We start from the raw sequence: 23,548 nt of genomic DNA, 5'->3' as shown, positions 1-23,548 counted from the left end.
TGTTGGTGAGATGCCTTAGCGAGGCACTGGTGGTTTCCTCCGCTCCTCCTGCTCCTGGAACGTGAAGGAAACTCATGGAGAAAAGTCAATGTACTAAGGAAAAAAAAAAGTCTGAAATAAATGAGGAAAAGAGCAAATTTGACTTATATTTCTTGATCTTGTGTCTTCTGAGCCTTACCTGCAGGAAGTGTCAATGATCTACTTTGGCCAAACAGTAAAATTGCTACAACCCCCATGGTTGGTTGTAGCAGAGCTCTTGAACATCAAACGCTGATGTGATCCGTGGTTCCCCGTGTCTGTGTGTCCCATTGCTGCCCTGGTTGGGTCCTGGATCAGCCCCTGCCTTCCAGTGACCGGTGCTTTATTTTAAGCAGAGTTGTTGTGACACTGGGCTGAGGTATCTGGTTTAAAAGAAACCTCAAACCAAAACCCAAGCAAAACAAAAGAAAAAAAAGATGCTAAAACCCTTCACATGACTCCCTGCTAATGATGTTCTCATAAACTTATGATTCATTGGCAGCTGGGCTGGGGAGTATTGACAGTTTTGAATAATGTTTCTGTTCAGAGTTTTGAGTGTGTGTGTTATTTTATTTTTTTTCCAGTGCTAGCAGCTTTAGAGAGGGAAGACTTGAAGCCTCGTTTGTGCAGCCTGATGGTGCCACAGCAGCTTTGCTGGCACGTCCGGGCAAGGTCTGTGAGCACCAGTACGGGGCAAGAGCTGAGCAAGATGCACCAGGGGCTGTTGGGCTGATGCTGGTGGCTGCCGAGGGGCAGCTTACTGCTGAATTTTCCCCGCTATATTCCCAGAATTATGATTCCGCCCTGGTTTTTGTGCTATCGCACCCTCCTAGGAGCTGGTTTAACTCCCTGAGCCGGCAGAGAGCTGCGCGTTCTTTGTTAGGGCAGAGCAAAGCTGTTCCTTGCAGCAGCTGTACAGCTGCCTGTGGCACTTAAGCTCGGCTTGCTTGATGTGTGCTCAGCCTCCCTATCTTGTTTGGTTTTTAGATGGCAACATTTTTTTAGGGTAGATAACATCTTAGTGTTTGCGAACCTGCAGTGCTGCCCAAATGTGACTTGTAAATACGTGCTCTGCCTTCTCCTACCTGTTGCTGCAGATAAACTGGGTTCTCCAGCTGCACAGATGGCTGCTTTTATCTTCATATTTTCCTTGTCTGAAGGGCATCAGTTTACTTCATTTGTCTAATTCATAATCTCAGTGGGATCTGGATGCACGAGCTCTGTACTTGTGGGTTGTAGAATTGCTCCTGTTGATGTGTAAGTCATCCCCTCCCCTCCTTCTCGCTCTACTAAATTGAATATTGGCCTAACTCTGTAAGTCCTCTGTAAGAGGGCTTAGAAGGATTATTTTCGTATTAGATAGGGTCAATTTTAATAAAAACTGGGGAACAGATCAACTAGTCCAGTTCTAAACTGCTGCATGTTCTTTTTTAATTTCCTACCTGAAGAACTAGGTGATATTCACTTAAAATAATTTTAGGTTGGTGTGTTTTATTTTTTTAATTGCAACTGACAACTTCCCTGAGGAAAAATTAATCATGTTGACGGCCTGTTGCATAATTCAGGAGAGATGATTACTGTGTGCTAAACCTCCCGTTTAGGTTGGAGCAGCGCTTGACAGAACAAGGGCCCCCATTGCCATCTGTTAATATTGCCTCTCGTTTCTCCCCAGTATTTGTAAATATACCCAGAATCTAGATGTCAAATAAACACTTATATTCTGTTTCTTCTCAGGGTACAGAGCTTCCAGTCTGAAACTTTATGCTTCTGGGGGAAAAAGATTAAACTATAAGGGACAGAGTTGTTTGTGCAGTAAGGGGGGTGTGTGTACGAGGTAGTGAGTGTTAGAATTTTTTCTAATCCTTGTCTGTGATTCACTGCAAAACCCTAGAAGGTGTTTGGATGGAGTTCTTCAGGATCCTGTTGGTTTACAGATGCAGATTTCCTCTTAGGGTTACATTATACTTGATTTTTTGCTGAAATTAATCAGTCCGTATCGCTTTCTTCTTCAAAATTCCTTGAAATGGAACAAGGAGAGGAGTAGTTATTTTTTGCTGGAGTGGCAGCAACAGGAGTGAAAAAGCTGCATTTTAAGAAATATGGGGATGATAGAAGCTTAAAAAAATTGTAACACACCTGATGTGTGTTTATGTCTATAAATGCACTGACTTGGCGTTCACCTCCTTGTTGTCACCCCACGGTGCAGATGGAGGAACAGGTTAGTCTGTGTTTGGAAGTGAGTTTTGCTGATGGGAGTCGCTTGTCCGTGCAGTTGTCTGGAGTTATTTTTGGATCACATCAAAGGGGAGTGCGGTGCAAGTTCTCCTGCTTTTGTCGTTCGGTGGGGAGGATCACGAGCAGCCCTGCGCTGTGGTTACGATGCCATAAGTCACCAACACGTTTCTAAAAAATGAGTGACGTGCTGCTATCTCACGGTGTTTCTTCTGTTGGTTGCAGAGAAGGAGCAGCCGGGGAAAACAGTGTGTTTTCTACTTGGTGGTTTGAGAATTAAAAGAACAAGTTGAGTCTTGTCCTCTCAGCAGGAAGAAGACAATAAAAACCCAGAGGTGGCTTAGCACTTGGATTAAAATGCTTTCTTCAGATTTTAACCTTTTCGAGAGGTTTGGGTGGAAATGGCTTGCTGCTGAAAAAGATCGAAACTAGAATGGGATACCTTGTAGAGAAAACATTAAATTAAAAAATTAAATGGTTTTGCTTAGACAGACTGTGTGCAGGGTATGGAATTTGTATTTTTTAGGCACGGATGGTGTGCCAAATATTGAAGAATTGAGGAAAACAAAAGCTTGGTGTTTCTGTACTGAAAAGGTCTGATACTCAAGGTCAGTGTTTTTACTAAATATGTGACTGTAGGGAAAGGAAGGAGAGATGTCTCAGAAGGAAGAAATTCTTCACTCTGAGGGTGGTGACACACGGACAGGCTGCCCAGAGATGCTGCGGAAGCCCCGTCCCTGGTCCAGGGCCATGTTGGACCCGAAAGATGCTGCAGAGCTGTCCCTGCACATCGCATGGAGGTGGATAAATGATCTTTGAAGGTCCCTTCCAACCCAAACCACTCTGTGGTTCGGACTCTGCATCTGCAGTGGATGCTGCTAGCCCTTGTGTCCCTGGCACTGTTGGTGTCACTGCCCCAGAGACAGCCCAGGGACTGCGGTCCAGTGTCAGGCTGGAATACACAGACCTCTGAAGGACTTTGGGCTGGGGCATAGAAGGTGAAGGAGCTCATGTATCTCATCCTTAGTTTAAATATTAATCTGAAGATCTTTGCTTTTGAATCAGTAGGACGAAGGCTGTTGCTGGTTGGAAGAGATTAGTGTGGTGAAGTAAGTTACACAAGTGTATACTTTCAGGAAAAGAACAACTTCAATTTAATTGAGCAACATTTATCCGTACACAAGTTTTGTTTAGCGCTGTGGCAGCAAACAGCACATGCACGATGTCCTCAGCCTCGTGGAGGGTCTCGGCTGGTTCAGACGTGGTGATCTCTGTGCCGGAGCTCCTGCTGTGCCTGGCACAAGAGGAGCGTTACTGGCACACACCATCCCAAAGCCTGACCTGCTTAGTTTGAGGTGTTGATTCAATCTCTGTACGTGAGGATTGCTTTGTTTTACGTTCCTGTGTGCTTGTATAGGCAATACGCAGGTGGAATCTGAAGTGTTTTGCACCAGCTCTTGCTCGGGGCTCAGAGCCAGTGGCCGAGGAGCCGAGACCGAGTTTCTGCTGCCCAAAAAGTTGCTCGTCTGAGGACAGAGGTTTGACTGAGAGCCCCTGGAGCTGCAGCGCTTCTGCTCAGCCCCGTGCCCGCCCTCCATCTCGTGCCTCTACAAAGAACCGCATTTATTTATTTCTTCTCCTGTGTAGGCGACTGCTGTGTTTAAATCACAGATTGCTCTTGCTCTCTACTGATCCCAGTGTGAAAGCAGGGTTACTTTTAGTCAACAGCAACTTTGAGTGTTAGGTAAATAGCTGAATGTTTTTTCTTTTTTTCAGAATTTGGAAGGAATTCTGCTTTTCAAATGTGGGGTAGAATTGATGTTGCTTTTATTATAATACCTGTCTTCTGTGTAATCTGTCCGGTTATCCAAATCTGAACCTCAGGTTTGATCTCGTACGTACAGACTTGCTTCCTGATAGTTTCTGACTAAACAGATCTTCCTTAGGTTAAAAGTAAATGGTGAGCGCAACTTTTCCGATTGTCTGTCTTGAACTAGGCTGTCCTGCAAACGGGAAGCTCTGCAATCATTTGTTTGCTTCATCTTCATCCAGCAGCTGATTTACTCTGTTTTGCTGTAGCCTTAAACATGCATGTCTGCTGATGGAGTCCAGAGTTATCAACACTTCTGATATATACAGACAGCCACTAATCTGATGATTCTTGTTTGTTCTATGGTAATTTCAAACAGATGCAAGTACTTGTTACTCTTCCAATTCCTTTAGTTTTATTCCAAGTTCAGCAGGCAAGGCTCGTTTATTTGGTTAATTTGCTATGAATGTACTGTTCCTTCCTATCTGAATCGCATACATCTCATTCAGCCTGAAGATTTAATTTGGAGATTGTAGGCTTGACACATAAGGCACTTAAGCAGGGCTGGAAATTTCCCTTGCCATATGTAGATGCCATGCGGCAGGTGTTTCCTCGGTGAAGCTGCTATTTTCAAAATACATGTGCTAAATAGGGCTCGCCGTTCTTTCTGCCATCTCATGAACTGCAGAACGATCTTTTTTGGATTCATTCAAGCCAAAGATGACTTTGTCTGGTTCTCAGTCCCTAACCTCTTTCGTTTCATCGATAGGAGCAATGCGCGTGTGGCAGGTGCAGTGGCCCAGAACTGTTCACTCTTACTAGTGTTTACAAATAACCTTCGTAGCGTGGAGAGTCCTGAGCAGTCGTTCAGTAAGTGCGAAGTGGGAGTTCCTGGTACCTCTGGAGCTGTTCTGGCCCTGGCCGCGTCAGAACCTGGGGATCCGAAGGCAAGAATCTCTGCTGGAAACGCTGGGGAGTTTCAGAGGTTTCCTCGCAGTTCAGGTGGAGGTCATGATAATGTTGTGATCGGAACAGGCTTTTTTCTGCTGATATTTTTCTTCCAAGTAGCTCTCATGCCAAGAGGCTGGAGAATGCCAATTGTGTGTGTGTGCTTACGTGTGTGGGTTCATAAAGCATTGAAGAATGTCAGAGGATTGCTGAGATTGAATCATTATCTCAGTTGCTGTATGGTTTTCACCCTAGGAGAACATAAATATTTTGATTATAAGGCATGTATCAGTTTGTGTTTAATGATTGATTCATGTTTAGAAGGGAGACGCTTATGGTTTATGTTTGCATTTTATACTTATTTTAATCATGCTTTGTTTTTTGTTGTTTTGTTTTGTTTTGTTTTAATTGCAGCAGCTGTTGCCGGGTAAAAAGTTTTGGGAATCTGATGATTCCAGCAAAGATGGACCAAAAGGGATATTTCTGGGAGATCAGTGGAGAGACAGTGCTTGGGGAACATCAGGTAGCTCAATTATTTACTTAATTTAGTTGGGGTTGAATACAGAAATGTGCAACTCATCTACTTAAAATTGCTGGTCAGTCTGGATGACACAGCTTTTAAAAGATTATTTTTTTTTAAAACATCTGTTTTACATAATAAAAAACTATTAGAAAAAACCACATTGTTTTGTGATAGAGGTAAAAGATATCCATAGTTATAAAAACATTATCTAATGTGAGCGTGTGTACCCTTATGTTTATCTGCTTAGGATTTTAGATGCCATTGAAATCTTAATTTAAACTTCTTGATGGATTTTCTGCCTTGGGTTGGATTACTTCAAGTTCGAACAAACACAAACAACCTCAGAATTTTTTAAATACTAAACCAACCAACCAAAACCCAACAACATTCAATTGAAAAAAAAGAAAAAAAGTGTTGTTTTAAATTAGTAGTGTTGACGTTTATCTGCCAAGAATTTTGATCTTGGATCAGAGACTGTCCATTATTTTGAAGTTAAGCATGGAGTGTTCAGGTTGGTTTTAGCTAAATGGCAAAAAATAGCATGCATGTGCTGTATTCGAAATGCTAACCTTTTACTTTTCATTTTCTGTGCTTTCTGTATGTAACAAATACGCTCCTTAAACACTACTGAGCATCTCGTGCAGTTTCCAAACAACTGCGCAGAACTACAGCTCCAGGGGAGATGGGATTTGGAGCAACTTCACTGTCGGGTGGGGTTTTTTTTCCTGCTGAAAATATCCCTTATTAGAGAGAAGGTATTGGGATAGTCGCAAGGGCATTTTTTTTATTATTTAAATTTCAAACTGGCTGTGAAGAGGAGATAAAACTTCTCAAAATTCCGCTGAATGTCACAGCCTGGCTGAGTACTGGGGAGGTTTTGGAGAGCGGCTGCATCCCGTGGATCTGCATCCCGGCTGTCCTCACCAGCACCTTGTGCCTGGCTTTTTAGTACCAGCTGAAGTTGAGGGAGAGTTTAAGGGCTGAGCCAGACCCTGAACAGCAAGAGCTGAGGAGAATTTCTGCTTTGCTGTGTCTGTTGGGCTGGTTCCATCCAGCAGACAGGCAGGGTAGACATCTGGGGGAGGGAGCCTCCTACACCGCCTGATCTCCGTGAGTCAAAGCCCTTCGTCTCATCTCCTTTGTTTATTTTCAATCAATCCTCTGCACCTTAAGAGCCTTTATTCCCCAGCCATGGCCCGAAATGGTGCCTGTGAGTCAGGGATGTCAGAATTTCCCCTTTTGCTCAGCTCAAACGAAGAGAATGGCTGTGGGCTGAGTAGTCGCTCAAGGTCTCTGTCCCGGAGCAAGGAGCACAACTGGGAGATGTCCTTGGCCAGACTTGTTCCATGGCCAGTGGAACTCAGGAAGCCCGGTTTTCTGTAAGATGCCCTCCGCTCCATCCATTTTCCTTTGTGTCCGCACTGTGCACTGCAGTCCCCCCGTGTGGCTTTGCTTCTCCACTACTTCACCTTGAAGTTGTCATTTTAAAGCGTTTAAAGCCAGTACCGCTGGAAGAAGCAGCCCTGGCTGGTGCTGCCCACCCTTCTTTCCCCTCCTGCTGGTACAAGGAGTTGTGCAGCAGTGCAGTGAGACCTGCTGCTGGGAATCGATCTGGGTTAAAACTAGCTTTTGTCATTTCTTTGTTAACTTTATCCTGGAAAAATCTCCCCAGTCCACTTCACTTTGTGGCCACATAGAGGCTTGTGCTCTCTCGAGGGAGAAGGCAGGAAAGTGTAGCCAGAAGCAACAACAGAATTACTTCTCCCACCAGCTTATAAGGCAGCTACCGTACCAATATCATTGCATGTCCCTTCCACCGTCCCCTGGCAGCTGCTGGATGTGTGCCTGGTATTTCTGACTCACTGACTATTGCCAGGAGCAGAGAAATTTGTCCCTTCCCTCCTTGGGGCCACAGGGTCCCCTTCTCCTGCCCAGCCAGCGATGTTTGCAGAGCTCGAAAGGACTTGGAGACATCTCGGTCTGGTCTGGTTGGATTGCAAACCCTCACGCTGCAGGGATGAGAAAGGGATGGGAGTGAGGAAGGAGAAATGAAGTTCTCATAAACTTTTTCTTGAGGATGTAGCAGCTGAGAGAAACTCTGGTCATGGTGTGAATATGGCAGTTCACATGACCAAGAAAGCAAATGTGGGCTGGTTTAACAGTAGGATGTTTCAAATGACAAACCAAGACTGATGGTTTTTTCACTGTACTAATGTGAGTGTTTTACTAAAACTGAAAAATAGAGCTTTGGTTTTTTAATTGCAACCTTTACTTAGACTTAACATTTCTGAAATTTTATTATATTAGGCTTTAAATGTAGTTATTGCTTGTAGGCTTACAGGTAATAATATTTTTAAAAGTGAGAAAGCCATTCCGCTTTTTCTAATGGACATCAGAGTCCAAAAGTTGGCACTTCTTAGTACAATTAAGACCCTAGAGAGTGCATATGTAATGACTTGCCTTCTCTGAATAGTTGAATCTACTTATAAGAATGACCCATGTTTTTGTTCCAGATCACTCTGTTTCCCAGCCCATTATGGTTCAGAGAAGACCTGGTCAGGGGTTTCATGTGAATAGTGAAGTCAACTCGGTGCTTTCCCCACGGTCAGAGAGTGGAGGACTTGGCGTTAGCATGGTGGAGTATGTGTTGAGCTCATCTCCGGGAGACTCCTGCCTAAGGAAAGGAGGATTTGTAAGTCTGCCTGATTTTAACATTTCAGTTCCCATCATGTTCTTTTCTCTGTTTGCTGCTTGGTTTGTCCTTTGTTAATCCATTCCTAAAGGCAGGTATTTCTTGTATTTGCTCTTAGTTTAGCTAGCTATTGTAAAACGGGTCGGCTAGCAGGATAACAGTTGTTCTTGACTTGAGGGATGCGGTGTGGGAGGTGGATGTGAAGGTTGCTGATGTTCCCAGGTTCTTCAGGAGCAATAACACCTCATCTAAGCTTGTCGTTGGGAAAAGTATGCAAATATTCCTGTGGTTTCTGAATGAGCGTGTGGCTGCTTTGTTGCTGGCTAAGAACAAAAAGCTCCATGTAATGATGCTAGAGATGTAACGTAGCTAGAAAAGCCACTCCGGCTGGGAAACGCTTTCTGGGGTGTATCATTGCCCATGGAGAAATGGAATTAGTCCTGTGCTGTGTGGGTGGGGAAGGGTGCAGAGCTGCTGCTGCCTCCGATTCAAGGATGCAAGAGGCATAATCAAGGCCCATCCCTGTAGGAAAAATTGGCTGCGTCTCAGCTCTACCTCATCGGCCCAGTGCCGGATCAGGAATTGTTGGAAAACATAAAAGCCGAGTAGGTTTGTTACTGTTGGGCTGCTGTGCTCATCTGTGGGTTCGCTTCATCCAGCCTTATTTTTGTCCCTCATTAGTGGGCACCTGATAACCTTGTTGAACCCTGAGCCTAAGAAAGATGATTTTTGAGACATGAACAATCAGTGGAAGGAGCCCATTTATCACCCAAATTGGGGGTTAGAGAGGTGTCTCCTCCGCAGCACGATCCTCAGGGGGCCAGTTCTGAAACAAAGGGTCTCACTGGTGAATAATACACATTGTGTGAGTGAGAATTGGGCTCCAAATTCATATTTGTGATTGGCATTTCCAAGTCTGCTCTTTAATATTAAAGAAACACAATTTTATTTTCTTTAAGAAGCAGCATCAGAAGATGATTGCTTTTAAAAACAACCTTTTTTTTCCTAAATATGGGGGGGGGGAAACCCCTCCTCCAATTAGAGAGAATGGAAAAATGATTTAGTTGGTAACAGGATTCAAATGCCTTGTTATGTACCGAGTACTTTTCCCTCAAATGAAGTGGAAGACAGGGTTTGAATGTCTTTGTGACAGCACCAAAGCTGGCTCTGATAAATATGTTTATATGCCCTTTGCTGTTTTTTATCATAAATTATGTTGGTTTTCCTCTCCCTTTTGTTGTTCAAAACTCTGCCCCTGGCATAATCACCCTTTATTCTTCTCCCAAGTGAAACAAAATGCGGACATTAAGGGCAGAAATGCCGCACTTGTAATACTGCTCCTAAAACACTCAACAGAACAGAAATCCTCTTTTTTTTTATCTTGTTCATTTCTCGTCAAAAATGTGTTTTAGCATTATACAAATGAATGATGAAGCTACTGATTGACTTGAGTGCTCCTGAAAGAGCTGTACCTTTGAATTCACTGTGCAAATCACAGTAATGCCCCCCAAAAATGATGTGATCCTGTTCTGCTCAAATACCTGCACTTGTCCAGCCCATCGCTGCATCTTTGACACCAAGACAGTGACTTTCAGAGGGATGCTCATTCAGTTTATAGCCCTTCAGTACATGCTGTTGTATTTAAAAGTTAATTTTGAACTGCCCAAGTCCCATCTAGAAAGATGACTTGGATAAATATTCTTTAAAATTATTTTGGGGTGGGATTTCTAGAGCATATAGAAGCAGACCCTGAATTACTAAATACAAGAAACTGCGCGGATAGATAAAACCTGTCTTGGAAGAGTGAGAGCTAATTCTGTTATTTTTTTCAATTATGATTGACTGTTTTGCTTTTTTATATTTTTATTTGTAAGAATTGATGTTTGCAAGTGACTCACTTTATTGTGACATATTTCTTTGATTCGTTAGCATCTCAGAATAAAAGTAAAATTGATCTGAAATCTAAGCTTATTAAAATAACGTCTCTTTTGCCTAGGGGCCAAGGGATGCAGAGAATGATGAGAATGACAAAGGGGATAAGAAAAATAAGGGCACGTTTGATGGCGATAAATTAGGAGATCTGAAGGAGGAGGGGGATGTGATGGATAAAACAAATGGTTTGCCTGTGCAGAATGGGATTGACGCAGATGTCAAAGACTTCAGGTACGTGCACTGTTAGTTCATAATTAACCAGGGTTGCACTTAATATTTTTTGAAAGATTTTCCAAAAGCCTTTGAGTCATTGAAACAGTTTGATAAGGATGTTATAATGTACACAGGGACGCAGTGGGAGAGGGTGGAGGGTAACAGCCGATCGCTCTAGTCTGTGCATATTGGAGTCTGGTTTTATTTTCACACCTTTTTTAATGACTCAGGGTGGGATTCCTATGGAACCACCTACTGAAGATGTTGACTCTGCTTATATACTGGTCTGAATTACAGTTGGGGCTTTGGACGTGTTCCTTGTAGCTCCCCAGAGATTAAAGCCTTGTGAAATTGTGCTGTTGATGGAATCGATGCATTTGTATTTCTTGCTGGCTTCCCTGCTCGCTGCGCCTTGTGTTGACACGTAGGAAGACTGTAAAAGCAAACCAAATGTGCTGGGAGGCGCGTTCTGCTGGCTCTGCATCGACACGAACCATTTCCCACTTGAGTCCAGTGCTTCTGGTGGGTAATTAGGAAACCATAGCAGCTACTTCTGAAAGGCTGCAAGCAAGATACGGTGCCAGAGCGTCACATGGTTAATAATTACCGGAGAGCTTGATGAAAAAATAACTTTGGCATTTCTGAAATCCTGGCTTCTTATGACTGGCTCTCTCAATGGAGGAGAAAAAAGCAACTGATTTTTTTTTTTTTTTTACACTTACACCGTAACAGGTCTTTGAGGCAGGGTCTGGGGGGTTTGTGGATGGTGGTGTTTTGTTTTTTTAATATAAATTGTTCGGTAGAATTCATTTAGGGAACTATTTCAGACTGTTTTTTCCCCCCATTTATCACAACATCTACAAACAGTTCTGGTGAGCTCTAGTGCCTGTTGACACTGTGTGATACAGCATTAAATAGATGCTCTTAGTGACGAGTATCTTCTTTCTGTAGCCGTACACCCGGTAATTGCCAGAACTCTGCTAGTGAAGTCGATCTTCTGGGGCCAAACCAGAACGGATCGGAGGGTTTGGCCCAGCTGGCGAGCACTAATGGTGCCAAACCGGTGGAGGATTTCTCCAACATGGAGTCCCAGAGCGTCCCTCTGGATCCCATGGAGCACGTGGGGATGGAGCCGCTGCAGTTTGATTATTCTGGCACCCAAGTACCTGTGGACTCATCCGCAGCGACCGTGGGGCTCTTTGATTACAGCTCCCAGCAGCAGGTAACGTGTCCTTGTCCTGCCCTGTCCCGAGAGAGTCATCCTGGGGTTAGCGTGGGTTCTTCTGGGGAGAGGGACGGAGGGAGGTTTGGAGAGGGATGGAGGAACACTTGGGATGGTTTTGTCATCTCTGAGCCACCTACAGAGCAGTCTTGAGGACCTGTAGTAAACAGGAGTTATCAACAGCGCTTTCCTGTGTGTTAATCATTTTCGGCGTAAGTTTGCATTGGAGAAGAGGTTTAAATTAGTAAAAACTGCTAAACAAAAAAAAACCCGAACAAGCTAAACAACAACAAAACAAAACCAACCAAACAAAAAACCCAAACAAAACCCAACCAACCAAACCCAAAACAAAACAACAAAAAACCAAACACAACAACAACAATCCCCACACAACCCACCCTTGAGCACTTAAGTGACTTAAGGGTCAGACGCTGGTTCAGCCCCAGCGTTTGGGATCCGTGCAGCACCAAGTGGGGCAAACTGAAGGAATAACGAGTTTAAACTGACTCGCTCGGACTTGGGCCTGGTTTAAAACCTGAGGTCAGAGTCCAACGCTACAAAACTTTTATCTCAGCCCAGCGGGTTTGTTTGACCTTTTCTCCCACGCGAGCGGCCTGAGCTTCTCATCCCGGCCAAGAAACGCGAGTCCTGGCTTTGCTGTTGGCTCCTCTTGAATGCTGGGCCTAAATCCAATGATCAACTTGTAATCCACTCCTGTTCCTGCTAGTTTGGGTAACGATTGTAAACTTTTATTGCTTTCCTTTTCTAAGTGTGATATCCCTCAAAGAAGAATAAAATCCTTTGTTGTAGCTGATTGTGAGAGTATATAACGAGCCCTGGGTTTCCTGAAACAGCTGATCTTTTTAACAAAATAGCTCGTTGGCACAAGGGATTGAGGAGAGACTGTTGCCAGGTTTGTGCTAAAGACCCACCTTCAGAGAGATATCGTGGTCTTAAAAGCAATGTAAATATCTGCGTTACAGCTCGATCGGTTGGTTTATTATATAGCATGTTTGGGAGGTGAATGATGGAAACATTTTTAATGATTAAGCTATATAGCTGCTGTAGAGTTCAGAGAGAAGCAAAAAAAAGCTAGTGTCAAGTCTTTTAGTCTGGTGTAGGGCCTTGCATTCCCAAGAATGACTTTCAAACAATGAAACTTGTTTATTTTTTAAAAACACGTTAGAGCTAAATAAGAGAACTGCTTTTTAAAGAACTGTTAGCAATGGGAAAATAACTGTAGGAATGAGAAGCCTGTAATTTGCATTTTGTTGGTGTTTTCTGTTTAAATTAAGGCTAATTTACGATGTTGAGTGGCTTTTATTTGTTTTTTTCCCCGACTTTAAAAAGTAGGATTTAAAACTCTCTCTCGTCTCTTTGAAGCGGGGATTTTGGAGGGGAGCGGGGGGTCACAGTTGCCCGTATGAAAGAAATCTGCCTTGTGGCATTATAGTCCTTTCCGTTGGGTTGGCAGAAGGAAATACAAAAGGATCCCGTCTGTAGAAGTGTCTTTCTCGGTCCGTTGGGAAGCATCATATAGTTCGAAGGGATTACAAGCAAGTAAAGCTAAAAGCAATATTAAGAAGCGAAGGTCTTAACCACGTGTCAGTAGAGCATTTGATCCCACTACTAATGACAGACGGTGTATTAATGAAGATTATACCCCTTCTGAGCACTGAACCTTGTGTAAACATGAAGTATTGTTGGACAACATCTTTTTAAAAAAAAAAAAAAAACAACAAGAAAAAAGAAAAGCTGTGTTCTGCATGAAGACTGCTGGGGTGGTTTATTGCCCTCATGTTAGGCCCAGGGAAATGTTGTTTTTCAGATTTTCTGCACAAACACAGTTGCTTATCCTGCTCTCCTGAGAACCAGCTCCAGTTTTTGTCTATAAAAACACCCTCCTTATTTTCTCAATGATGCCATGCTACTTGATAGTTGTGAGTTTCTGCCAAAAATATGGGCAGAATTATTATTGCAGTAGCTCACTTGTCTGAAAGAAGGGCAGAGATAATAGGTGTGAAAATTGTAGAGCATTTAGGTGTATTTTTTTTTCCAAGTGAGTGGAGAGAGAAAACATTTATCGCAGCGGTTTGTGTTGTTGTTCCACCTCAGCAATGATCCCTTGTGGCCGTCAGAGGGATGAACATTCCTCCGGGGTAGTTTCAGGGTGGCTGTTCAGCTTGCGGATCCTGAGGTGGTTTAATTAGAGCTGAGCGACGCTTTGCTAATGGTTTGGTTCAGGGAACGTTTCGTTTGGGTAGAGGCATTGGAAACTGGGGAAGTCAGTTTGTAGTAAGGACCTGGATGAATTAAAGAAACCCAAATCACCTCGTGGCAGCTGCTGGTGCTGCCCAGGCTGCAGTCAGGGTTGTGTGCTGGAGGAGCTGGGAAAACATGGGTTTGGAATCGGAATCAGTTCAGTTGGAAGAGACCCTCAAGATCGTCGAGTCATTGAATGGCAGAGAAAACCCTCATTGTGGTTTAGCTGCACTTCAGAAATACATACTTTCTTTTCAGATGGATTATCACGTGCAATTGATTTCGAAGGGGCTTGTTTTATTTTTTCCGTTCCCTTTGAAATGTTTCCCTTTACAGCAAAGTGTCTGTATTTGTGAAAATAAACCTAGTGTAAAGGAATTGCTTTAAAAGGAATGAAGAGGGTGCTTTTTGTATGTGAGTAAAGGGCCGTGTCGGTGCTTTTGTCGCTCCAGCTGTTCCAGAGACCGAACGCCCTGGCCGTTCAGCAGCTGACGGCGGCGCAGCAGCAGCAGTACGCCTTGGCTGCGGCCCATCAGCCCCACATAGGTAAGTCTTATTTATTCTTTTATTCTATTTATTTAATGCATTACATTTTACTGGACTTCTGTTAATCCTCAGAATACATTGGGGAAAATACCGGGGTGGGACGGAAGAAGGATTTGGTAGGTTTTAGAGGATCCTAAGTATGTTTTTGCAACTGGTATTTGACATACAAGCAGAAGTGTATTGTTGGAAGATTTGAAAAATTCTGGAGGTATCTCTTGCACACTCAAAAAGCTCTAGAGCACTCGTGTCTGGCAGGAATGACGCTCGTAGCTGCTGAGGGTGCTGTTCCACAGTGAAAGTGTGAAAGTGTTTTGAAGTCCTCGCTGGCTCTGAGCGAGGTGCGAATTGGAGTAAACAGCACAGTGAACTGAGGGGAAAATGCACAACTCAATATACACCTGAGTGTGCGTCTTATGGTTCAGCTGCCTGGGGCCTGACTTGAAGATAAAGATGCGATTTATGCAAACACGTGATTCATATCATTAAAACAGTAGAGATTAACTGGGAAGGAAGCGCTTAATCCTGTGATTGGAAAAACAGGACGACTGTAGAAGGGCTACTCCTGAATGGTTAAAGTGAAACTCTCGTAGCGTTAAACATTTTCAGCACAATAAGCAGTTTGAAGTGCTATTTCTTCCTACCTGAAAGCGTGATACAAATGCTCTGGGATGCTCCCAGCTCTGTGCAGCACCCTCCTGTGCTTATTGGAGTTCAGGGCTAGACCTGAATTAAAATCATTTAGCTTTTTAACTTCTTCCCCTTCAGCTTCACCTCCCTCCATGCCCCTTGCCCGCCCCCCAGTAATTTCTCTAATGATTAAACTGTTTCTTTGCAGAGGAAGGAGATGCCCACACAGCAGCGATAGTGCCCGTGCACTCCCGAGCTCCTTCCAAATGAATTAATTGAAGTCCTGGCATTGTGTAGTGGGCACGGAACTCAAAAATAGGGTAGATTGGTTCTCGATCAACTTGCTATAGAAAATATGGAGTAATAACAAGCAATTAGATAATATCTAGCTGGTGTTAATAGTCATCTAAACAGTAAGGGTGTATCTGCACTGCAAAGATACGTGAACAAGTGTGGGTATTATATTATTTTGCCACTTCAGCTTTCCTTATGGGGCATTGCATCCTTGGAATTGAGTTTCTTTAATGTAAACGATATTCTCTGTATATTGTTCCGTTAAAACTCTGAGAATCGCAGTGGTCGCTCACTCCCTGTAGAAAACCACCTGTAAAAAGCTTGCAAATACTAAAGCAACCTGAGCTTTTGCGTTCACCAGCCAGGTATTTTGGTAGGGCTTGATTTCTAGTGCAGTTTGTTTTTACTGACAGGTATGTTTTCAGCAGGTTTAGCCCCTGCTGCCTTTGTCCCCAATCCGTACATCATCAGCGCCGCTCCGCCAGGAACTGACCCGTACGCAGCCGGACTCGCAGCAGCTGCCACGTTAGGTGAGATGTTTCCCCCTGTCCATGCGTTCCCGACCATTTTCTGTACCCAAACTGCTCTTCGGGTCTGTGATTGTGAAAATTAAATACTAGTACATTGTCATTTCTATGGAGAGGTAATTGTATGTCAGTGAGTTGAAACAACTTGTCTTGGAAACCCTATTTTCTGTAGATTAAATGAGATACTTCTCATATCACGCTCAGTACGGGCTCCATCTCTGTTGAGGATAAACAACCAGAGCAAATCTGAAACGCAGCACTTGTAGACATGAATGTTGCTACATGTTTGGGGATTTTTGGTAACTGGCAGTAGTGAGAGAGAGCTTGGAAAATACACTGATGAAATGCTAGAAAGATGGAGGACGTGTTTTCCTGCCAGGAAAGTTGTATCTCACTGCTGTTCAGCTTAATTTACTGCAGTGCATCCTGCAAATGATTTCTTTGCTTTTTTTGCAAGATTCTGTTGAGAATTAACACCTTTTAGGTTCTCTAGGTAAAAACATCCCATATCTGCTGTGAGGCTTATGTATGAATATGCAGTTTGCCAGATGGCGAGCAAAGATGGTGGCTCTTGTCTTCATGCAAGATCTTTCTCCCAAACGTTCACGTATCAGTTTCCAAATTCTTGCCAACTGTCATAACCAAAATTGTTGTATCTCGAGATGACAGCTCGGTAAAACAGCTTATCCGGCAGCGTGTGAACACATTGTACGTTGAACTTTTGCTGCGTATGCCATAAAGTTCTTGCCTAAGCGTTGAGGACAAAGGATGAATGTACTTTCAGGAGAACATTTTTATAGCTGTGCTTTGCTTTCTGTGAGCCACCGGGAAAGGAAATCTTCTACATTTTAATAAAACCTGCTTGATTCAGAGTAGTTTTTAGGCTTTTAGTGGAGCCTGCAAGCTGTTGCCACCCTCTGCTTACAACTCGTACACTCACAGCACATCGCTTGTACCAAATCAAAACCGTAACAGGTTGGTTGGACGTGAATATCACGTTCTGCCAGGCAGCGCTGGGGTTTGGTACGTGATTTTTTTGGCGTGTTTAGCAGTTCTTACATAACCGCTGCTTCGCCTTTAAGCTTTGAGACCAGTATCAGGTCAAGCTCTGAAATGAGATTTCAGCAACTGTTACGCAGTCAGATGGTGTTTTTAGTGGATCATATGGAAGGATGTAAAGCATCAAGATTATAATTGGAGTATGAGCTTTGGACTTTTTGGTTGTTGTGAATTTTGTATGCTGATTGCATAATAACAGTGCGAGATTAGGTAACAACGTGGTGTTGGCAAACAAATGATGCTGTGATTAAATGGCAGAAAGCCAAGAGCCGGAGTACAAGGATATTTCTAATAGTCCAGGAGTCGATAAACTCTCATGTGATGATGGATATGTGGCAGTGAATGAATGACCTGAACTCTGGTGACAAATAGAAGTAGGAAGCTGCAGCACGACTTAGCGGGGAAGAGGTGACAGAGCGATAGCAATTCCAGTTGGAGTCAGAAGAGGCGCTTTGGGAGCGAATACCAGAAAAAGAGGATTCTGCATGACCTTTCTGCATCACCTCCACGCTTCTAAAGCCAGTGCTCGTTCTTCAGGAACGCGCTGAAGTTCAGTGGAGCAGGAGGTCAGTGTCTTGATTTCATAGAAAGCCCACACGTAACTGCTGACAGATTTCTAGGAAACAGAGAGTGTGTTGGCAACAACTTCTTTATTTTTTCCCCTTTTTCTCAGCAATATTGCAGTTGCCTGATATCTGATTGAGGCCTTATAAATTTGAACCGGGGAATAACATACCCCGGGATACCTAAAGCATCCCAAAAGTTGGCATCAGGATCTCTACCTGAATAACTTTTAAACTTTGACTCTCGAAAGCAAAAGAAAAGAATGTATAATGCACTGCAACGCACTTAGTGTTACACCACTGAGAAACACGAGTGACTTCACCCGTCTCACTGGGCTATGGACCCTGACGGCTGGAAATGGCAATGTAACAAACTTCACTCCGTGTTGATGTTTGTTGTAGGAAATGCACCTTTTCTCTCTAGACTCAGCAGTTATGGAAGTGTTTTCTCTGTAACGACTCAAAGGGCGTGGGGCAATTTAAACATTTACAATTATGTATAAAGTCAGAAGACCTCCCTGATGCATATGAGAGTGTTAAATCGGGAGGACTTGGAGAAGTTTGAGATAGAAGAAATAAGTTTAGAGTTGTTGGTGGTTTATTGCTTACAGTTATTCTTAAAGCGGAGGGGAAACTTGTGTGTGTTTGATGGCAGAGATAATTCTGTCAATTAAGATTCTGCTATTATGGCAGCTTTTACATGATTGTAAGACTGTCAGCCCTGTGATAATACTCTCTTCTTCCCAACAATAGTAGCATTTTACAGAACAAATTTGAATGCAGAGGGAGGGGCTTCCTAGACTCAAGAAGAAAAATCAATTGTGAGTTTAAAGTGTATGGGGAAGATACTGCCGTCTTTAAAAAGTGTTGTGAAATTGCCTTTGTCATTTGAAACAGATGTCACTCAAAAAAGAAGAAATCTTGCCTTTAGTGAGACAAGTTGGGAAATGTTGATTCCCTCAGGTGGTGTGTTACAGGTAGAAAAGTGTTTCTGCTCTTTGTAGAGAGGTGGATGCTGGAATAATCTGCGTACAGGAGAAAAACACACAGTGCTCCTGGACTGCAGGTAGGGGCGGGTTGGTTGTGTCTGCACTGTGGTTCTCCGTTTTTGGGGTTTTTAGCAACCTCGTTCACTTGGTGCTGCAGGGGGCATGGGGTTCTGCACGGGTGCTTCTGCTTTTTGGGATCTGTGCCGGCCCCGGCACTGGGCAGTTGGGTTTGCACGGGGCTGTCCAGTGAGTTCAGCCCTTTCTCACACCCCGTCCCTAAAAAGACACTGCTTGATGGATATCTGCCGTTGAGATTTGGGAAGCGATGGGCTCACAAGTCGCTGGTAATTGATAAAGTCGCTATTTGCAGATGCATTTGCATTTTCAGACGTGAGGTTCTTGTGGCTGTTGAACCTGGTGGTCGTTCAGTCGTGGTCCTGGGCGAGAGGGTCGTTCCTGCAGACAGCGGGTTCGGCTGCTGCTGCCGGACACTGCAGCGCCACGGCTGAGATGAAAAGCAACAAAAATGGTTATGAACACACTTACAGATGGTTTTGCTAATGTTGCATGAAAGGAGTATTTGTGGGTGTCTGTGGCCAGTGTGTGAGACGTAGTAGTGGGAATATTTGATTTCAAAGGCACTAGAATGGCTTTTATTTTTTTATATATGTGTATCTTTAGTAAGTGTAAAAGCAGGTGCAATGTCTCCTGAAGTGAAGAAACGCTCTGTGTGTTTCTCGGAGTCTGGCGATGATGACACACTTGCCCTCACTGAGAACGCTGTTCGGTAATGAGCCTCACACGCGCTCAGATGAGCTGAGCCAGACTCGCAGCTCTTTTAAGCCCAGCTGCCTGCAAACTTCAAAGACTTTGTGCCTCTCTTCTTTTAAACACCTAAGGCTTTGGCAGATCTGATGAGCAACCTCTTACTAGGAAAAAACCTCATCTAGACTATGCTTGTTTGATAATTAGAGCTGAGATTAAAATAAGCCAGAGAGATGCCCAGATTTTGCCCAGATAAAGGGTATGGCAGCAATTTCCCAGTAGCCTGAGGGCAAACACAGACTAATTATTTGCATAAAATGGAGCAGTTGCAACTATTTTCCTGTTGAGTGCAGGATCTGCAGTTGGCATCTGATCTGTGTTGAATATAAACAGGTTATAATCCACCAATTAGCTATACTTCTGTAATTACATAGGTCAAGATGGGCACTACCATTGTAGGACCGATTCATTTTCTGCAGTGTGTGTTTTTTGTGGTTTGGTTTGGTGTTTTTGTTTTTGTTTTTTTTTTTTTTAAATTTTAGCTACCACTGCACAAGAATTGCCAGGTGGGAAGGTAAGAAACATGTGGCTGCTGCTCCAAGACAAAAATCTGAGTGAGGCAGACAAGTCACCTTCTCTGATGAGAGACAGTAAATCCAGCAAGGGGGGATTTTGTGGCTGAGCTTTAGTGTGAGGGACAAATCCGACTGTTGAGCACGTGTTGAAGTGCCTGGTGTTAGAAACAGGCTGCTTGTGTAACAACATCTCCCTGCTGGCCAGAGAGCTGGGCAGGCATGTCCGTGACACCCCGAAGTCCGAAATTTGGGGAAAGTAGCATGATTAAAAACAAAAGGAGAGTAACTGTGACACTTTTGAAATATGAATGTAATATTCGACATTGAATATGAAATGAATATATTGAGGTGTAGCCGAGTCTCTGCCACGTTGGTTGCTGAGATCCAGTCTGTTGCACAGTGAATTGCTTTTGCGTTATGGAGCAGCTCGTTTGAGACAAACACGTGTTACTGTATTAAAAACAAGACAAAAAACTGTCCTGGCTTTTTCCCCCTTTGTCACAGCCAAGCTTACACTAAGCAGTGTCTTTTTGTGTCTCTCTTTTTACCGTCATCCCTCATTTTGGGGACGATAGTTTTTAAGTCTCTTTAGGCAAATAGTTATATATTTTGTGTGTGTTACACTTGTTCTCCTTGCAGTATCTTACTGTAAGACCTAATTAACAGCAATATAAAATTACTTGGTTAGAACTCTCTTAAAATAGAAGCTGTTTTTACTTCATGTAAGAGCAAGTGTGTGCTTCAAATTCACTTAAAAACTTGTATATTCTCCAGTGTCAAATAATGACTGTGGCACTTTACCTTAAAAAGGCCATCGTGCTGTAAGGGAAGGAGCCCGTGGGACAGGTGATGTATTTGAAAAGCAAAGGAGATGCTTCTACTTTTCTGCTGACCTTTCCGAATGATATAGAACCAAGATATTAAAAAACATTATTGGATTCACCTCGGTGTTATGTGGTGGGAGGGACCCCACCATTCAGCGCAGCGAACTCAGCGTTCTGCCAACTAGAATTATTTAAGGATATAGGCTGCTATTCTGCTATCGCCAAATTAAATGTGTGGTGTCCTGAGACTTGATAAAACACAGTGGATCTTCAAAAGTCGCGCTTTTTCTGGTACTCTCCGAGATTTTTTAATTTTTTTAAAGTTTGACGAGGAGGGAATGTGAAAAGATACAGGATCATACAGCCTCTTTTTTGGTAGTTTGCAAATGCAAAGTAGGACTGAATGAAAATAATATTTTGAGCACTCGAGAACTGATGCTATCCAGATGCAAAGAGGTTTTTAAAATTTATTGGGGAGCTAAATATAGATGTTATTGAGCTGTGAGTGTCAGCTGAGATTAAAGAGACTTGTATATCTGTGCTTAAAGAAGTTTCCTTCTCTTTTGGTTAGAAAGTTTTGTTCCTTCACTGTAAAATTAGGGTACAACTATAAGAACACGGAATTTCAACAGGATCGCTGGTAGCAGAATTTGACCTCATCCAATAAGGTAAAAACAAGTAAAGATGAAATTTCAGGTCTGACTTCTAAGCTTTTAAAAAATGCATAATACAAATGACAGGATCCCTCTGTATTTACAAAGGATTTTAAGCTGCTCACCTGGCGATAGGATTTGTTAACCCCAACACGAGGAGCGAGTGTTTTTGTGCCACAGACGCTGACAGTTCCCTTGGTGTTTCAGGCCCGGCCGTGGTCCCTCACCAGTACTATGGAGTTACACCCTGGGGAGTTTATCCCGCCAGCCTGTTCCAGCAGCAAGCGGCCGCCGCCGCCGCCGCCACCAACTCTGCCAACCAGCAGAGCACGCAGCAAACCCAGCAGGGCCAGCAGCAGGTAAGGGCAGGGGCCTTGTGCAGCCCATTGCGCCAGTCCTAAGTTTATTTTCTGTTGAAAATTGTTGTGCATCTTTGGGTTGAATCATCGTGGTTTTTTTCTTCTATGCTTGGAATTTGACGAGGTTGGTTTTCCTAGCTTCACTTAGGTAAAACAAGCATTTTAAAGGTCTGGTATTTAAATATAGCTGTACATCTGATGCAGAAAACACAAATGTGAATCTAGCGACTACTGGAGCAGAAGGAGGAAACTCAGACAATAAAAGCAGGGAATTTTCACACCAACAATTCTGGAGAACACTTTGTTCCTGACCAAGTTAATGATCAAACCTCCCCAGCTGGCAGGTCCCAGAGCTCCTGCACGTACCCATGTGCACGGGTAAAACAGCATTAGGAGTGTCTTAAAGCCATTTATGCTTTGGCATTCAAACCAGGAGCCTCACCCATACGGAAGGTGTGTGCTAAGAGAGCGTCTGCCAAGGCTTAGGCTATTTAAGTAAAAAATAGCAATCATCAGTAGGCTTTTAAATATTTTTTCATTACTTTTATAGCCATGAAGTGAGCACGAGCCGGGTTCATGGTATTGTTTTTAATGCAAACCTTCCATCCGTAAGAGGATATGGCATATATTTTTTGGATGAAATTTTTCTAAGAAGTGCTGAGACAAATATTTTGGAAACCTACAGCGGTGATTATGGACAGTTGATCTGTGATGCTTACAGCATCTTAACAGCATATTTATAAAAAATGCCAGTGTTTGCCTTCCTGCAGCCTGCCGCCCATTGCATGGATCCTGCCCGGTGCCCTCGCACGGTGTGTGCGTATGGAGTTCACGGTCAGGCTTTAACAGCGACAGCAAACACTAACATGTCAGTTACATTCAGGATCATCTCGCAGTCTCTCAGTGCACAAAGTCATTTCTTCCTTTGAATAACTTTTATCGGGTGGCACAGGCAATGTTACTTTTAGCACGCGGAGTGCCAAAGGACGGCTTTTTTAATAAGCTGACCTCGTCATGGTTGCAGATTCTTACATCACCACTTGGAGTAAAAGGCTTTTGCAAAGAAAGCCTGGCACAGGTCATTACAGAAAGGTCAGTTTGCCGTTGTCCCTTTGGAGAGCAATGTGCTTAAACCACAAGAGCTGCATGTAGGAGATGGCGTGTGATCTGTGGTCATTATTTCCGATGAGTAAGTGTCATGTCACTGGGTCACTGTTTTCTGTGGGGGCTGGCAGCTTGGAAAAACCCGTGTCATCTCGTGTCATCAGCGCCCAGCCCCTGAATTGGGCTTTTTAAGGTTTCTGCTCAGTGCTGTCATGGCACAGACCAAATGTTCTCTGGGCTGGGCCAGACGGCTGCGAAACCAAAGGCTGAGTATCGAAGGTGTATCAAGAAATGAAAGAGGTCAGATGATGAAGTGTTTCCAGATGCCGCTCAGTAAGCCGGATAGAGGATGTATTATTTAAATGGAGTCTTCTGCATTTACCCACGTGAAGGCTTGTGATGGCCAAGGCGGCTCTGTCCTGAGTAAAGGATACAGGTTGTCACACTCTAGTTGTGACAAAGCTGTTGTTGCATGCAAGAACTTCCACTAGATTGCTGCTGCTGTGTGTGGTGACTGCGGCTTGCTCCTGCGTCCCAAAATCAGCAGAGCGCTGCGATGTTCCTCTCTGTTCTGCAGGTTCTCCGCGGAGGAGCCAGCCAGCGTCCTCTGACCCCCAACCAGAACCAGCAGGGCCAGCAGACCGATCCACTGGTGGCCGCCGCCGCCGTCAACTCTGCGCTCGCCTTCGGCCAGGGGCTGGCGGCCGGGATGCCGGGTAGGGGCTGCAGCTCCCCCAGTGCCCAGGGAGAGCTCAGAAAATTACATCTTGTCTCTGTGTGCTGGCACGTTTGCCTGGCGTTCAGCAGGGCT

General features: G+C 43.8%; 1 protein-coding gene and 1 non-coding gene across 9 annotated transcripts in view; both read left to right on the top strand.

Moving 5' to 3' along the window:
• The window catches only part of PUM1 (pumilio RNA binding family member 1), a 63,196-nt gene that overhangs the window by 19,562 nt on the left and 20,086 nt on the right, over positions 1-23,548 (top strand). For 3 of the 8 annotated variants that reach the window (XM_065650338.1, XM_065650340.1, XM_065650337.1), the window contains exons 4-11: positions 5,423-5,531; positions 8,045-8,223; positions 10,220-10,386; positions 11,320-11,590; positions 14,305-14,398; positions 15,733-15,849; positions 21,482-21,633; positions 23,315-23,453. In XM_065650338.1, coding sequence (XP_065506410.1) covers positions 5,423-5,531; positions 8,045-8,223; positions 10,220-10,386; positions 11,320-11,590; positions 14,305-14,398; positions 15,733-15,849; positions 21,482-21,633; positions 23,315-23,453 — 1,228 coding nt within the window. The remainder of the gene's footprint in view (positions 1-5,422; positions 5,532-8,044; positions 8,224-10,219; positions 10,387-11,319; positions 11,591-14,304; positions 14,399-15,732; positions 15,850-21,481; positions 21,634-23,314; positions 23,454-23,548) is intronic. The other 5 variants (XM_065650344.1, XM_065650339.1, XM_065650343.1 and 2 more) reach the window with 3 other exon arrangements.
• LOC135997878 (small nucleolar RNA SNORD103/SNORD85) lies at positions 19,201-19,283 on the top strand. The gene has a single exon (XR_010607502.1). It is a non-coding gene; the product is annotated as a small nucleolar RNA SNORD103/SNORD85 (small nucleolar RNA).

The sequence above is a fragment of the Caloenas nicobarica genome, chromosome 23 (genome assembly GCF_036013445.1).
Source record: "Caloenas nicobarica isolate bCalNic1 chromosome 23, bCalNic1.hap1, whole genome shotgun sequence".
In the NCBI taxonomy this organism is placed as follows: Eukaryota; Metazoa; Chordata; class Aves; order Columbiformes; family Columbidae; genus Caloenas; species Caloenas nicobarica.
This window is presented reverse-complemented; position numbering and strand designations above follow the sequence as displayed.